Source organism: Ochotona princeps, chromosome 5 (assembly GCF_030435755.1).
Source record: "Ochotona princeps isolate mOchPri1 chromosome 5, mOchPri1.hap1, whole genome shotgun sequence".
In the NCBI taxonomy this organism is placed as follows: Eukaryota; Metazoa; Chordata; class Mammalia; order Lagomorpha; family Ochotonidae; genus Ochotona; species Ochotona princeps.
The window spans coordinates 88090213-88108511 of NC_080836.1; the positions used below are offsets into that span (position 1 = coordinate 88090213).

An 18299-nucleotide genomic window follows, 5' to 3' on the forward strand; every position below is an offset into this window, starting at 1 on the left:
AAGGAAACTTGAATGCCATCTGTATTCTAATGGAGGAAAATGTTGTTTAAGGGAAGAGTGACAAAACAAAGCTTTGTGTATTACTCCTGGCCTTTTTCATCTGATAGCTGATGATTTTGTTTGTTTCCTTGTAAAGTTAGGGTTTCCTGTGTTGGAGCAACTGAGGATAAGTATGTCTATACCAGTGTGTGAAAACTCAAATTTGTATGTAGAGCAGAACCTAAATTCAAATAAATGAAGTACCGCACAGTGGTAACGAGGGATAAACCAGAAAGAAGAAGCTCTCCCTAAGAATGTGGGGTCAATGTTTGTATTACCTAGGAGATCCCTAGGGTGCTTATTTTATTAGGAAATGCCTCCCTGTTAAATAGTGGGGCTGAATTAAACATTCTAAGAAGCATTGGACAGGTTAACAGTAAGTGAACTACATAAACCTGTCATCCAATGGGCCTGATCTGACTTCTGACACACAGTTTAGGACTTCTGATTTAGACTCCACCCCATAGACTGAAAGTTGAGCAAGTTTGCTCCATTTGGGGACTTTTTGTAAAAACCACTTTTTGTAGAAGATGTTTGTGTATTTAAAGATATCTAAGTTTAATAGTGTTCTTTGATGTTTTGTTTTTGTGACAGTGAATATTGAAAAGGAACATACATGGTTGTAGTTTTCCCAGCTCCATTGGGTCCTAACAATGAAGTAATATGGCCTTCATAAAAGTTTAAATTGAGGTTATTAACTGCAATTTTTGAGCCATACATCTTCGTGACACCGTGCAGGGCTACCCCAACCGTGAGGTCTCTAGGTTCAGGCTCAATGTTGGAAGGAAACATGTATTCAGGACCTAAAGAGGAATAAAGGAAAAGTAAGAAAATGTAACTAGACCTAATCTTTTTCTTTATTAACACCTAAGTATTGTAAGTATATAATCCTCTATATAAAAATAAACTTCAGAAACAAAAGATTTATTTTAGTCTTCATGCTCCTTCTTACTTGGCTATATAATGAATGAGAAAAAGGAGCCATATTTCATAAGATTTATATCATCCTGCTCTGTTGTAAAAAAGTAGTCTTGGAACACAGTGTCATAATTATGAATTTGCCTTCATTCAATTGATCTCTTTTTACATTTAAAATATTTTATTTGTTTTATGATATAGTTTCACAGGCTCTGGGGTTGCCTGTGCCATTCCCCGAGGTCCCTCCCCTGCCCATTAATTTCCCCTCTAGTTTTACAATGGATGTCCTTCATGAACAGTCACAAGTCCATCAAGCTGTTATTGAAGTGTCTCCCCAACATGTAAGCATGGACATTATCTGAGAGTCCAACGTCTTACAGTCAGGATGTATTCAGTTCTTTCACTGGGAGTCCATCTTTGGTCTGTATGCATAAAGACATACAGCACTTTTTCTCCATATCTGAACTCATATGTTCAATAGATCAGTGTGAGCCTTGGTCCTCTGATGAGGTAGTATGACACCAACTAATAATATAATTATTCATAAGGCTTGGTTTTACAGTAACAAGGCAAGTTCAGATCTCTAGTTTATAGAATCCAGTTCATTAATTACTATTTGTACCTCCTTCAGACATCATAAAAGGGCCTCATTTTTAAAGGCAAATTACTTACCAATGCTGGTAGAAGATGATATTTAACCTATTCTTCCTATCAGTGATAGGTTATGCTAAATTATTCATAGTTGTTACTTGGTCACTCCTTCTGACTGGTGACAGATGGCTAGAGTAAGGGTGCAGAATGTGGCCAAGAAACAAATTTTTTCTCTGTGTGAGTCTAACTGGACCACAAAGGGATCTGCAATCTTGGCCTAATTAGCACCATATGCTAACCAATTGAGCTAATGAGCCCAGAAAAAGGCACAATTTAAACCTCGTAAGAGTCCAAACACATATGTGTAGACATATTCATCCATGACTAAAAGGATGATAATTTTGCCATTTAGAAAAACATAATTAAAACCACTCTTCATGCAATTTTCGTATCATTTCTCTCAAAATAATGCATACTGTTGACCTACTTGTCTTATTGGCAGATGGGTTGGTATTCTGCATCATGATGTTAGTAAACATTAGGCCATTGCTTTTCTCATGTTTCACCTCTGCACATCCAAATCGCTCCTTCCAATAGGAAGGAAGGATTGGAAAATACCACGGGGCTGCCATACCGTATGTCCCTGTAAGAAAAGGCATTAAGAAAAGTGATGACTAACTTATTACTAGCATGAAACATCAGAAACAAAACAAAATAATACTACATATTGTTCGAGAAGTAATCACATATTTCAAATACTATGTAAAGTCAAAGGTGTTCTCAGTATTCAAAATCAAATGAAAACAATCTTTTTTTTAACACAGCTTCATTGAACTATATTTAAAAAATTTTAAAAGCTGTGCATCCACCGCAACCACAATTAATATTAAATCGTTTCTTAAACTCCAGATAGCTTTCTCCCATTGGAAGGTAATCTGCTGAGCTCTCAAGGCTGAAACCAGCATTGACATCTACAGATCTTTCTTTTACAGAAGTTCTCTGTAAATGAAATCATGTTCTTTTGCACAGCTCCCAAAAGTGTACAAATGTAAATAAGGTTTAATGAAAAATACCAGAGTGTTTTAGAAAGTACCGCTGCTTGAGACCCAAAAATAATTCAACTTGTATTCCTTTACTGGGATCAAACTCTCCTTAGTATTAGAAGACTGTGCTTTTTCCGTTACACTATTTCATAGTCTTACTTTTGAAAGGCTGTTTTTGTTTCACACCAATCAAAAATCGTTCATTCATTTCATTTTTTTATGTAGCATCAGAGACAGAACTAACCAATGGTGACTCTCAACTTGAAACTTCTGATTAGTTTTGGGATTTGAATATTTGTTTTCAAACTTAATATATGATAAATAACATTTCATTAGCTAAGTTGTATTAAAGACAACCAAGAAAAAAAAAAAGCGTGTTCATACCTGGGAAAACATTCCTGACATACCAAGCAATAAGGAAATAAATGAAGGAGTCAGCCAGGATTAGACAGCATAACCAGCCAAATGATATAGTGTCATCCTGCACTGGAGAACTGTACATGTTTTCCCACTGAAGACCTAAAAAGTCAATACAGATGTTTATTGTTCTATGACGCATATCACAGTTGTGAGAAAATCTGGTTTTACAGGATGTTACCTACCAATGCCTTGTTCCTCATAACGCGCAATGTATTGACTGGCGTAGCTGAATGCTGTTGGGGACAGCAGGCTCTGTGAAGAAAATGAACAGAAAGATAGTTGTTACAGATTTCATGTTTCATCCAGATGAATCGTTAAACACTTAAGAATTTGTATAAAATTGGATATTGGTGTAGATGAAGTTGCCATCACTCTGAGGATGCCTGTACAGGAGTTCCCTACCCAGAATGCTACACTGTTGAAAGAAGACAGGGGAAAACAAAAGGGAAATCTGCAGATTATAAAAGACTCATGGAAAATCTAAAAAAAAGTACAACCTTTTTAAATGTTGCTTGACAATATGTAAAATGTCACAGAATAATGCAATGTTAAGAGTAAAATTAAACGAAAACATTAGTGACCAAAAGATGCCTTCATCTTGTAAGATTAAATAAAAGAAATATGAGGAATAAAAATGTACCAAAGCTGTCAACTTAATACTATAATAACTTACACATTTAAATTTTGTTTGAATGCAAAGTAGTCAATGCTAGAAGAAGGTTATTCATCACTTTCCACTTTCATAAAGTCAACTTTTAATGTGATTTTCCCCAACTTTCCAAATTTCAAAATAAGCAACTCTATTGTTTTCATTAAAATTCTTTCATAATTTGACTGCTTCTACATTGGAAAGGCAAAGAAGCAGTCAAAGTGTAGTAAAAGCCACCAATGCGTTTGTGTTTACTTCTGTAAGCTGTGTTAGAGATGAAAATCACAGAATACTTCTAATACTAGGGGCTTTATGGTATTCAAGGAATTGGACCAGAAAAAGAATTTTTCCATCATTGACCTTTTAAATTAACCTAAATGAACTTGCAGGTTAACAGTCTACAAACAAACCTGAAAGGGTTTTTTCTTCTCACACACCTGCCATTCTGACAGTTGACTTACCACAAATACTTTCAATACATAGCTCAACTCATCCTCCACTGTAATCAGAACAATAAATGGAAAAAAGGCAATGACATAGATGAGGCTTCCAATCAGAGCTGCAATGTTGGTGTTGTTGAAGAAGACACTGATAAGATAGCTCATGGCAATAACCGAAAAGCTGTAGTCCGAAAAATACAGGAACAAAATGAATCCGTTTGTTTTAGGAAGAATATTGCCAAACTTGAGAATAATGACGAGGATCGTGATGGTAATCAGTAAAAATGCAACACTTTCTATAAGCCAGGCAAAAAAATGGCTGCAGGAGTTCACACCCATCATCTTCATGTACTGTAAGAAGGAAAAAGTGTTAGCTGCTTCTAAAACTTTTGTTAGGTCAAAATGCCCTTGAAAGGCTCCATCTATGTGAAGCTAGACATTTGACCTATTTGTGTGATTCTAGTAATTTGTCTATACTTTCTATGTGAAATAGGGCTATGTTATACGAAATAAGGCTATGCATACATGTCTAACAGTGCATGCTCCCAGAGTACCTCCATATAAGGATCTAAATACTGAGGTTCTTTTTAAAGGATAACAATTCCACATTTTAATTTGCGCTTAGCAGATGTCTTTAGATTAAATGCATTCACAGTAAGTCATCAAACTGATATTTTAATGATTTACTTTATTTATGTGAAAGGCTTTGCTACAGAGAGAAGAGAGAGAGAGAGAGAAGAGACTCTTCCACCAGTTGGTTCACTCTTCAAATGGCTGTAATGACTGGGGCTGGCCCAGGATGAAGGCAGGAACTGGGAGCTTCATACACATCTCCTTTGTGGTTACAGGGCCATCCTCTGCCACTTCCCCAGGCATTTAGCAGACAGCTGGATGTATGTGGAGCAGCTAAGGCTCAAACGGGCACCCATATTGTATGCTGGTGTTGGAAGCAGCAGCTTGACCCATTAAGCCACAACATTTTTTATTGTTGGAATTTTTTTGTAGTTAAACCTGTTTTATTTTATAATGAAGCCTCAATGAACAAAATAATCAGTATTTGTATTCCTAAGATAAATGGGATAGGCCTGATCCGAGAATCTTAAGAAATGGAAGCTCTGAAGGGAGACGTTTGGCCCTCAGCCATGGCTTCCCCATCTTTAATATTCACCGGCAGTTCAGGTCAAGTTTGTCATCCTTGATTTCTAAGACATTCATATCTATAAAATGCATTGATATATCTCAGATTCTCTCAAATGATATTCTTTGATAAATTCATGATCTCCATGGATTCCTAGGCACACACACACAAAAAAAGCAAACCAGCATGGTGTGTTCATGCACTGACTCCATAAGATCCTAGAAGATCTAGAGTACCAGGGACCTCAAGTGTTCTAAATTAAGTAACAGGTGGTACTTTGGGTAAATCTAAATATCTTGGTTTCCAGCTTCACAATTCATGATTAATGTTAAATGCACAAACCTCATAATCCATCTTTAAAAAAAAACAAAAGAAATATTTTAAGTTTGTTTTTTGCAGAATCAAATATTTTCAATGTTTTCATCCCCAAATCTAGCTTGTGTAGGAAAAACAAAATAAGACAGAATGCATGATCTTTTTGCTCTATAAGCAAACAAGTGAATTTTATTTTCTGTCTCTGTAACTTATCCCATTTTGATAACTTGCCTGTTCCTGTTGTTACCATGGAAACAGCTACCTGACTGCCAACAGTCTAAGCTGTGGGCCTTCAGCTAATCACCACGAGGAGAATGTCACTGACTTTTTCTCTTAACATTTCCCTGTTTCTCACCTTCTTCTGCCTTTACTGCTTTTCCTCTGCTAGGCCCTGTCACACTGTGCAGCAAACCTCTACCTGTATTTCCAAAGAAACAGAGTGAGTGAGATTAAAAATTACCAAACAGCAAAGATTCACTATGTTAAGTTTCCCTCCAGTTGTTGGGGAGACTATCATTGAAAACACAATTAGAGTTTGGTGTGTGAAAGAAAGGTTTCACAGATCCAAAAAATAGAGAAAAACACTGTGTCTTGTTTGATGACAGCATTACAAAGATACTCACCTGTATCAATATAATTATGTCTTAGACTTTCCTTTTTTTTTTCAAAGATTTAGTTATTTATCTGAAAGGGAGAGTGATTGGGTGAGAGGGAGGGAAAGAGAAGGAGCACAGAGAAGTGTTCTCTCCAGGAGTCAAGAACTGCATCCTCATGTCCTGTGTGGGGGGAAGGGGTCCAAACACATGCACCGTCATCCAGTGCCTCTCAGGCGAATGAGCAGGAAGCTGCACAGAAGCAGTGTAGCCAGGACTCCAACCAAGCACTCCACCATGAGACGCAAGCGTCCTAAGCGATAGCTTAACTCCCTGTGCCACTACCTCGACATCTGTTAGTTCTTGTAATTTTCCTGCCTATGGCTTGCATTTTGAGATATCCTGAGTTCACATCCATTTGAATGTAATTGTGTAGAGTTATGAAATAATTTTATGTAACGTATCCAAATTTATCCCCACATTCACCCTCAGAAAAGTGATATATGAAAATAAAGTATGTCAACAACAGACTACAGTAATGTGTTTCACATGATGGATGTAAATAAATATCCATGATGAGATAAAGTTGACATTATATTCATAAACATAATGTTCTTGCCTAACAATAGCTGCAATATAAAACATTTTAAATCTCGAATTTTTTAATGAAAATATAAGTTGGCAAGCCTGAAGGCAAAAATTAAAGGTATTTATAACTACAGTTGTGAAAAATTGGGGAATCAAGATAACAATTCCCAGAGCTGATGAAAACTGAACAATGATCATTTGGTCTTTACCTGAAATAGGCTGAAGTAAGTGCTTTCAGGAGCATTCACTACTTAATGCTCTAGAAAAGACTTCAGTGTTAAGCCTCAGGAATGTATGCCATGAGCAGAACAGCTGCTCTCCATGAAGAGAAAGAGCAGAGAGACTGTGTAAGTCATCCATAAATTATCCAGTATCACTGCCAGCGGTGCTGTAGTAAACAAGCCGCATCTCGCCAACGGCAGGTGGCCCACAGAGAACCGCTGTCTGTACTTGCTTGGATGCCCTCAGTTCCTCCACAAAGTGACACATGTCAGGTGCCAGTGTAGCAACCAAAGAGCCACCGTCTCAAGCCTCTGAGCCTGCCAGAATGACTCATCAGTATCTGATAACCTATTGCTCAAGGGAAATCCCTCTGCACAGCGTTCAAAATCTACCTTCCTTCACAGCAGGAAGACAAGAGAGATGATGCCGGATTTTGTGTAAAAGTGTGTGCCACACAGTTAGGAAACTGAGGCCCAGGAGTCGACATGAATACTGTCTGGAAAGGAATAATAAGTATTCATTCTTTTGCTCGACAGCAATACGCTCTTCATTCAATTCAGCAAGGATGTCAAGCACTCTTTCTTAAGTAGTGATAACATTTTCTTATTCAATAAAAAAAACACCTTTCACAGTAGATATTCATATTATTGCTTTTCTAGTAAGAGATACAGGATATTGTGATCTTTACTTGGAATGTTTCAAATTCTCATTAATGGGATGGATATGTCAAGAAAGTGTAAGACATTGTCTGATGGGAAATACTAGAGTATTAAATAAACTCACACTAGTCTTGATAACATCTCCGCAGCCCAGAAATAGGTTACCTGTCTGAACTGAAATGATTTCAGGGTTCTGTCACCAACAGAATATATGTGCTTAAAGCCCCGTCAGTGACATATGATATCAAATAGATTAAACCCCAAAACCATGACAATACTTGTGAGAAAATACTCTTTAATATGTGTTGTAAAAATTGGTCGTTTACAGCTTCAAACTTCAGTATTTTAATATTTAAAAGAATGAGGAACAAAACTGCAAATTGTGAGGACTGAAAAGTTGATTTTCTCAAAATTGCATATTTAATTTCAAAAGGAAGCTATTGGCCACTCACATTGATACTGATGTCTTAAGATAAATTAATAGGTTTGTTGAGGCAGTAACTGACTTAAGCTTTCTTGCTCCCATTTGAGAATAATTACACAAAGAGAATGCCAAAAGGAAGAAGCAAGTAGGAAGTGGGAAGCTTTATACCCTAATTGGATATAAAATAATGGATTAAAAATTATTTGGAGTCTCTAGTAGCCTAAAAGATTACCCATCTTCCTTTTGAGGAGTCCCTAACAGCGGAAGTAGGTAGGATATGGAAAAGAGTTGGTTGGAACTCAAGATACTGAAGCTGAGTACCACATCTCTCACTAACTAGCTGCAAGTTCTCCATCAAGTCACCTCTCAGCTTTCTCATCTTTAGAAAGAGGAAGTACAGATGAGGATGGCAGGCCATGGCTAGGAGCTGACATTCCTCCGGGGCGAGACCTGTTATTTTATACTGTTTTTTCGAATTTGGGGCACCACTGATGTGATGTGCCATTGTTTTGTGTGTCACCAATAAAGAAAAATTGCTGTCAAACAAATTATGACACCCTATCTATTGTATCCTAATTTCAAAGGTCTTAAGTGAAAAAAATCAATTCTTGAAATTGATTAAATATACATAATATGGATAACTTAGTGCCCCCTGCGTTATGAAACTGCTATAGTCTGGAAATACAGTGCTCCGTTAAATCTACATGAGTAGACTCGGAGGGCTTGAGTTACACACCTGGTAAAGCTAGAAGACTCAACACCTAATACTCTGTCTCCAAGTTCAGTGATTTCCTCCACTAAATGACTTTGACCCTGAGACAAAATGGATTCATTTTGGAAACAGATGCCTAACAAATAAAGACACAAAGCTACATAACAGAACTGGCTCATGGTTAAAAATGCATCTTTGACATAGAAAGATAAATACCACATGCTCTCCCATATATGTGGGAGCTAAAATAAAAAAAAATTTTAAATGCCAGTTCAAATACATCTTTGTTAAACTTTGCTTTGCATCTTTGTCAAGCCGGTGGTTAAGAATGTTATGCACTATAGTTTTAATGATCTGTGGTTATTTTAAAATTTGTTTTTCTTGTCTATGGGTGAAATGGTTATCTTTCTATTTGATTATTATTTGTAGCCCTTGCATATATTATGATGAACTAGGATCTTTTCACAGTTTACTTGCTGATGTATTGATTTATTGGAGCATTAAACCATTGATTGTAATGATCATTATAATTTTGCTTTATCAAAAACTAAAAAAAGGAGGAAGAGGGAGGGAGAGAGTGGTGGTGGTTAGGGACGGAAGGAAGAACAGGATAACACCGCTTTCTTAGAATTGTATCTGAACTACATTGAATCTTTTGTATTAATATTGTATTTACATGAAAAACAAACTATTGGAAAAGATATCCTTCACATCTTCAGTTGAGAAAAACTCTTCCTTATGCTTTGATTTTTGTGTGATACGTATAGATGCATGCAGAGTATTCCCTGTTCAAATGCAAAATAATATACTGCATAAATGATACAAACACACATGTACCCAAGTTTTGCTCTCATTTATATGTATGTATGCACACATATGCATACTTAAATTTATTTCTTCCATCACCAGTGATATTTTAAGGTAGATATTTATTTTGAAGTAGAAAACAACACAAAATGTAACACAGCTTACTGCTTCAAATTTTCTTTTAATCTTTGAAGATTCACTTCTCAACACCAGAATTCTGAAGGAGAAATATAATGTAGGAGTTTTCAAACAAAATTAGAGTCCAGGGCCTGGATTCAGGATTCTAAATTGGAATTAGGAGACCATTGCATACAGTCTCCTGAATATAAGAGTTCTCAAACCAGCGGAGGTGCTTAGCAAATTGTAGCTAAAATTTAACAGAGTACCTGTAAGGATCACCAAAAATTGGTGGGTCAAATAGAAAAGATAAGAAAATGAGACCAGCACAGTAGCTCAATTGGCTATCCTTCACCTGCCGGGGTGGAATCCCATATAAGTGCTTATTCATGTCCTGGCTGCTCCACTTCCCATTCAGCTCTCTGCTTGTGGTAGCGCAGGATGGCGCAAAGCCTTGGAACCCTGCGCTTGTGTGTGAGATCTGAGAATGGTGGGAGGTCCTGATTCTTGGCTTTGGATCAGCTCAGCTCTGGCCGTTGCAGCCATTTGGGAAATGAGGCAGCAGATGAAAGATCTTCTCTCTATCTCTCCTTCTATCTGTGAATCTGCCTTTCCAATAAAAATAAGTAAGTCTTTACAAGAAAATAAATTAAGAAAAAGAAGAAGAAAAGATGAGAAATGTAGCTTCAAACACTGGCACAATCGTGCAAAGCTGATGCTGAAGCAATGATTTGTGACTTTTAAGGAGAAAAAATTGATTGCCCAAAATCATTGGCAAGGGGATTCTGATAGCACAAGCAGGTTACCTGTAGGCTTCTGTAACCTCATTAGTTCAGATTTGCAGCCAGATTTGCAAAAATTATTGTGTCCCAGTTTTGAAATGTCTCTGCTTTCTTTGCACTATACATTCAAGTATAAGAACAAACCTAATACATGAGGAGCAGAGAAAATAATTTGACTCAAATACAATCTAAAAACCACACAATGGTATATTGTGCATTGTAAAAAGAAGTGTGATATTGCTTTGCCACTGCTAGTCCTATCTTCTGTCATTACCTTACTATTAACCCAGTCAGAAACATAACATGAAATTCTTCTTTTCTGTAAGTCAGGAGTCAGGAGGAATAGGGGATAAAGTAATTGGAGGAGACAAGGTATGCTGGAGAGAGAATTTTCTTTTTGATAGCCAAAATAAGCCCTATGTCTCTGTTTATATCTGTCTCTATGTTTGGACTCAATTAGTTACCATGCCAACAATCTTCCTGCCTTAACAGTTACTGTTATCACTCATATTGAGATATATTCTGTTAGTTAGTAAGTCCTATAGCTAATTTCTTGGACAGAACTTTCCCTTAGGATCATAATTGTATGTGTATTTTATTCAGAACACTCAGACTTTGTTTTTCAGAGTGGTCATTAAAACACTTTCATGTCACTTTCAGAGAAAACAATATTCCCTTATCGGTTACCTTTGTGAGTCATAAAATGCCTGTTTCTTTTTTTTTTTTTTTCTGTGTAAGTCACTGGTTATTGGATAGGCTTTCTGTGCGGTATAGGCATGATGAAAATCAGGATAATAAATTGTTCTACGAATAGGATTTGTTCATTAAAAGAAAGAATTCTCAACATACCTCATGAAGCCGGAGATCTTTCTCATAAACAAGTTTTTTTACAAAAGCAGCTATAAATACAATCCAGGCAACCATGAGCACAATTGGAAGTGAGTAAGAGACACTGGTTAGGAAACTGTAAAGCAAAACAAAGCAAAAATCCAGTGACCAAAATGACCGAGACACTTGCAAACTGTAACATATAAAGGGCACACTCCAACTTACATTGAAATTGTACCACTTCAAATTGAGAAGAATCATTAAGATTATTGCATTATCTATTCAATGCAAAGCTAACTTAATGGTGGGCTCCTGATTCATTAATATATTATATAAGAATATTTTTAAATAGTTTTAAATATTTAGATGAGATTACCATATTATTAAAATTATGTTGGTATGTGTCATGTCTGGGAATATAATTATTATTTAGATGTAGTTACAAGGCTCAAAATTCTTTTCATTCAATTCTTATCGAACGGGCAGATTTAATATTTGATTTATGTTTAATTTAACTAAAAGCTGTATCTTCTAAAATTGCTGTATCTCTTAACTCTGGGAAAGTCTTAGTTATTATTAAGCTACATTTTATATAATAATATACAATGAAATCCAACACACTTGATTTAAAAAGAAGATGGAGAATTTTGATTTCCCAAAAATAATGAATGCTATAGGAACTCTTTCATCGACAGTTTAAACATCTTTCCTGCCAAAGTCCATGTTAGTTCCTAGCGTCAATAAATGCCTGTGGGACCTGCCCAGAAGTTTCAATACAGTGGCTTTCAAGGTTGATCATATATCAGGAATGCCTAATAAGAATCTAGAAACACAAAGTTCTGAGCGCTACTGATAAATCTCTGATTTGTTATATCTGGCGTAGAGTCACACAGGTGGTGTTTATGCTACAGCTAGTCCAGAAACCACATTTCATGAGCCATGGTTCTGCTAAGTGGAGTCCTTCCACGGGGTAAAGGCAGCTGTGTTCTGTGAGACAAACTGAAGCAATTCTGGTTTACATTTTGGACTCCACTGAGACTTTCACCTGGAGAAATATCCCAAGGCTATTTCATTTTTAATTCATAGGGGATAAAGAATTACCTTCATGTTTCCTCAGAAAAAATGTAGATATTAATGGCATATAACATTGCTATCAGTCATTGTCATTTTAGCATGCAGGTCACCATCAGGAAGGGAGAATGCTTTGTGGTGGGGCACAGTTGGCATTTGAGCCTATTCAATGTTTTGTTTATTTGTTTCCTGAGAAACCATGTGAGATAAGATAGGCATTTTTTACAAAAATATATTTATTGTATTTATTTAGAAGGCATGATGAGAGAGAGAAAGAGCATGTTCATCTAGTTGCTCATTCCTCAAATGCTCCCATAACAGTTGGAACTTGGCCAAGCCGAAGCCTGGTGTTTAGAACTCCGTCCAGGTCTCTCCCACATGATGACAGGGGCCCACTGCTTTTCCAGGTGCATTACCAGAGAATTGGATGGGAAATGGAGTGTCTGGGACTTGAACTAGCATGCACACGGGATGCCAGCATCTCAGGCAGCAGCTCAATTTGCTGTGCCACAATGCCAGCTCCTAAGAAAGGCACTTCAAGAAACTTTGTTGGATGGATTTGGTCATGGTCTAGGTCCAGCCACAATGCAGCCCTGGCTCTAGTGTTAGACAAGGGCTCTTTTCAGTAGTAACAACTCCCCTGCAATGTTTCTCCCAACTGAGTGTGTATTTTAGGTTGATGTTCTATAAAGGAGAGAGTGCTGCTCTTGTACTCAGCATATCTGATGCAGTGTCAGCTCAGTATCTTAGGCAAGTTACTAGGCCGTTCGGAATTTCAGTTTAATTTGAATGGTATGGATGATAATTTCTGCTGCCAATTATGAGATTGTTTGGTGGAATGAAAAAAATAATAGAGAAAAAAGTACTTTGAATGCAGAAGAGCTTATAAATATATATATATATATACACACACATATACATATGTATATATAGAGTTTTACATATGAAAGAGTTTTATAGAGAGTTACTATATATGTATATCTAAAAAGAGATAATTTTATATATATAAGAAAGTTTTACATATAGAAAGAGAGACAATTAGATAGAGACAGAGCTAGAGAGAGAGAGAGAGAGAGAGAGAGAGAGAGAGAGAGAGGCATTATGGTCATACTCCCATAAAAATGGGAAAATGCTTTTGCTTTTATTCTTTAAAGAAATATTCAGACATCTTCCATCCTAGATACTAAATAGATGACAAAGTTTTGGTGACTGTCATCACTTTCACTTCATGTATCAGGATGAATGAGCAAACATCAGTTCTCAGAAAACCATGTCATCACTTAGCTCCAAGTGCACAAACTTACTTGTCTTTCATGAAGCATGGGTAAGGGATTGCCTGGAGCTGGACTGCAACCTCTTGGGAGTTCCTGCCAGTCTGCAGCTCTATGATGGCTCTTTCGATGCTGTCCTGTAAATAAACAAACGCCCTGCCGTAGATCTGGTTGTTTGATGCAGAGTTGTGTGGTCCCGGGGCCCAGATCTTGGTCCTCAGGCTTCTGGTGGTCTGTGCGGTCTTGAGACTCATGCGAATGGTGTATTTTATGACAGGAGGAAGAGAGACATTTTCAGAGTCATAACCTCTGTGCCAGCTTCTGTTAGAAGGAAGCTTAAAAATAACACCTAAAAAATAAAATGACAACAACAGCAGAAAGGTTACTTCATGGTTGGCATTACTCATTGTTTGGAGGGCACACATGGGGGCAGCCAGTTGATCGGGTTAGTTAAGTGACAGTAAGTTCAGACTGCTGATTTGGAAAGGCTGGTTAATCAGAGGTGTCAACCTCAGCAGTTCTAACTGGGGTTTGAGAATATAATCACAAACTAAGTGGCCAAATCACTGTAAGCCACTTCTTACAATTTTTTTGAAAAATGCACTTTTAAATGAATAATCTTGACTGATTATGAGGATGGGCTCAACTTCACTCTCTGCCTATGTAGTGCTTCTCATTCTTACTTTTAATTATGACAAAGGAATTGGACATATGTTGAAGACCCCTTGCACTTGGACAAAAGGGTTGGCTGACTACATGAAATGTTCTCATTTCTAAAGGCATCAGAAGGTGCAGTGACCCCTACAGCGACTCCTCTGAGTTCTGGATGAAAGAGGTAAGGGGGAATTTTAGCCAATTTGAGTACAAAGAGAAACACTTACTTCCAAAGAGTTCATTGCTTTTAGAGAGCCTTTCAGCCTCTCTCTCCATTTCATCTATAGTTTCTGCTGCTTGAATACGGTCATACAACACACAAGAGGAAACATTTACTGTCAGGGAGGATAGTGTGTTAAGCTGATCAATGATGTCAAGGTTGTTTTCTAGTTTCAGCCTCAGAGTGTCTAAAGAAATAAGGCAAAATGTGTTAAAGATGCATTGCAATTTTGATTATGGTAGTAATGAGACAAGATACTGAGAGTTTGCATAAAAGCTAAATGTTAGACTACACTGTAAATAATGAAAGGTTGAAGAATTTACTCTAAAAATATTTAGTATTCTACACCTAGATAAATGTTTCCAGTTTTGGATTTGTACATTCATTGAAGACCATGTTAGAAATGATATACAAATATAGTAAACCCAGATTCATAGAAAGATAACAGAATAAAAGTATATTCAGGTATAATTTATATAACAAAAAAACTAATGTTGAGTAATTTTAATCAGCTTTCATTTTCCTAAAAGAAGGTGAAAGTCAGTCTACCTGTAGTTAGCAATGAAACTATAAGCTAGTGATAATGTTGAGAATAAACTAAACAGAAGTATCTTCCCTGAACTGCCAATGTGAAAGTACAGTTAAAGCAAAGTGTATGCTGAGTGTAGAAGTAAGTTATGTCATTCGGTAAGCTGTATATCAAATACTTATGACATCTGAGGATTTGTGCTCTCTAGTTGAAAATTTCTAATATTTCTAGTATGATTTAAAACCTTATTGTATTGCTTCTGCTGATATCTGTATTAATCTAAACATAATGATCCCGATTCCATTTGGGGTAATAATTCTGGAAGAGAAAGAATTTAATTGCTCTTCCATTTCATGATTTCTTGTGAAAAAGTCACCTGAGACAAAGGGCTTAAAAATAGAATTGCAAGTTAACAGATTATTTGGCCAATTAATTTTTTACTGACTTGATCTTTGTGAATACCTGCAAGCCTATGAACATCAGAAATACCTCTTACAGAACACGTCTCTTACATCATCCAAAAAGTGACTAACTTTCTTACAGAGGCCAACGTCTAAAATGTATTTCTCATTAGAATGTCCAGTGAAATATTTCACTAGCTGTAGATGTGGTGGGGGAGGGGTAAATTGTGGCTGAACAGTGCCCTCCAGCGGCCATGGAGATCAGTGCAGCCCCAGAGATTGAATTCTACAACCTCTGAGATAGTAAGTTATATGTTTCATATACCTACATATAATTATATAACTGTGTGATACATACACCAGGCCCCTCTGCTCATTCACTGTAACCACATTTTAAATTATAAACCTCACTTTCCATTTCAAAAGTTAGGGAGGATAAGTTTCTGGGAGAATTTTGTAGTTTATTCTTGATATTTTAATCAAATGATTCCTCATCTGAATTACAGTTTTAGTGAATAAATCCATTAATACCTTTCTTTAATCAAACTGGATTGACTATCACAAAATGTGCATAGTGATATTCCACATGAACGTGGTATAATTCCTACCTACTGATGTCTGACCCAAGTCAGTTATGTCCCAGCAGTGCCAAGGAAGAGGGGGCATTTGCTCTGCTACTGCCAAATTGTGATGCTCTGAATCCCTTTTTCATACACGTGGTTGCATAGCAACAGTGAATCAGACACAGCCTGAATTAGATGCCTTGCTTGCTTTAGGTTGAAAGTGGGGATACGGCAGAGGGGATGCGCAAGTTCAGACTGCTTCCTTTCATCAGCAGCAGCTTGTTCCTTTTAAATGACCAGGGGAGAAAAACCCGGCCTTGAATGCTGATTAAGGGCTCCTTTCTAGTGCGTCTCCCCATAGCCTTTGTCTTGCTTTTGCTGAGTTACCTCTTTATTGTCCTCTGCAACCCAATTAAATTCTGGGTTAGTCAAGTGATACGGAAGCTAGCAGAGAAAAAGAATTCAATGCAACCAGAAATAAATCATTTCATCTTCCCTTATCTTTACAGACTTGCTTTTTATCAGGGTACCCCCCACCTCCAAAAAAGGGGGTTTCCTTACTTCTTACAATCTATGTGTGATTGAAGAAAAACCTGAGTTTACATGAAATATCTGGTAGCATAATTACTAAAACTAACTTTGGGTGTTGAATGTCCAAATTGGCATGACTATTTGTAATTCAGAAACCAACTGAGAAGAAGCATATATTCAGTCTTGCTTAACTCTAGAAACTAAATTTTGATACAAAGGAAAAGAATTTCTCCTATGGCACAGTGTTTTTCACAGTTCTGACATGACTGGTGAACAAGTTTCATGAATCTCGACTCACCGAGCTCATCTATCTGCTTCAAGAGTTCAACAGCATCAAGTCCCACGGAGAATTTCACAAAAACTTGCACAAAGGGGTTCCTTAGAGTATTCTAGCAGATAATAACAGGGAATCCATTTCAACACAAGAAAACAAGATGTAATTATTGTTTCTGTAACAACAACCACAGGAATTGAAGTAACCACTACCCAGCATTCAAGGCACTGCCCTGCACATGCTAATGGACAAATCCTTGGGAAAGAGAAGGTGGGCAACTGACAATGACTTGGAAGACTGGATTTCTGTCTACAGACACACATTTGTTGAAACACAAAAGAGGCCAGAAACGAACGTCATTATCAACATTACGAAATTACAGTCAGTCTTCCTGCATGACTTCTTCATGTCACTTCTTTTAAACATATGAAGTACACAATGTTATGGTTCATGTTCGAATTTTGTTCAACTGAAAGAAAAAACAGTTTCTAGAGATTGTAAATTCTGCACACATTTTGACGTTATAACTGATTTGTAATTCTTTTTGTACCTCTCCTCAGCTCTGAGGCTCTAAACAAGCACCCCACCTATTCTAGCTCCATTTTCTTTATTGTAAGGTAGAGATGAATGGAAACTCACCATGTCAAAATAATCAGTATGCTGTGATAGCATCTTACGTAAGTGCTGTTCTAAGTGCACTTATATGAACATGGAAAATTAAACTAGTAATGAAAATGTAAATCATTCTATACCCAAAGAAAGTGCGGTTTTAAAAAATTCTTTAAATATGAAGACTTTTATAACGATATTCCAAACTAGGAACTTTACTTTCTGTCACTGTGGGAATATTCACAGCTACTGTGTATTGAGTTCTTACTATATGCAGGGTACTATATTCTCCAATTTGATTTGAATTTATCATTTAGTTTCCTAAACATATTTGGATAAATATTATAAGTGACTAAGGCTGGGGCTAAAGAAGAAATTAAATTTAATTGAGAATTGAACTCATTCTCAACTCCATCTTTCTTTTTAAAGATTTATTTTATTTTTATTGTAAAGTCAGATATACGAGAGGAGGAGAGACAGAGAGGAAGATCTGTCTGTTGATTCACTCCCCAAGTGGCTGCAATGGCTGGAGCTGTGCCTATCTAAAGCCAGGAGCCTGAGGCCTCTTCCAGGTCTCCCATGTGGGTTCAGGGTCCCAAGGCTTTGGGCCATCCTCGACTGCTTTCCCAGGCCACAGGCAGGGAGCTGGATGGGAAGCGGAGCTTCCAGGATTAGAACCAGCACCCATATGGGATCCTGGCACATGCAAGGCAAGGACTTTAGCCACTAGGGTACCATGCTGGGCCCTCAACTCCATCTTAAGTATAAATTCATGGCTGTGTTTTTATCAATGTAGCTATGCTCCACTGATTTTCTCTTCAGAACACAGTTCAATACCACTGACTTATCCTTACCAATTACTATTGCTTTGGTAACATGGAAATGAATGAC

The 18299-nt window shown here is 37.0% G+C and overlaps 1 protein-coding gene across 1 annotated transcript in view; it reads right to left on the bottom strand.

Annotated features, from left to right (window-relative positions):
- The window catches only part of ABCA12 (ATP binding cassette subfamily A member 12), a 172062-nt gene that overhangs the window by 45153 nt on the left and 108610 nt on the right, over positions 1–18299 (bottom strand). The window contains exons 20-28 of the mRNA XM_058664252.1: positions 16824–16914; positions 14509–14688; positions 13661–13976; positions 11307–11421; positions 4122–4451; positions 3194–3263; positions 2976–3110; positions 2036–2191; positions 656–842 (exon numbers count right to left, since the gene is read on the bottom strand). Coding sequence (XP_058520235.1) covers positions 656–842; positions 2036–2191; positions 2976–3110; positions 3194–3263; positions 4122–4451; positions 11307–11421; positions 13661–13976; positions 14509–14688; positions 16824–16914 — 1580 coding nt within the window. The remainder of the gene's footprint in view (positions 1–655; positions 843–2035; positions 2192–2975; positions 3111–3193; positions 3264–4121; positions 4452–11306; positions 11422–13660; positions 13977–14508; positions 14689–16823; positions 16915–18299) is intronic.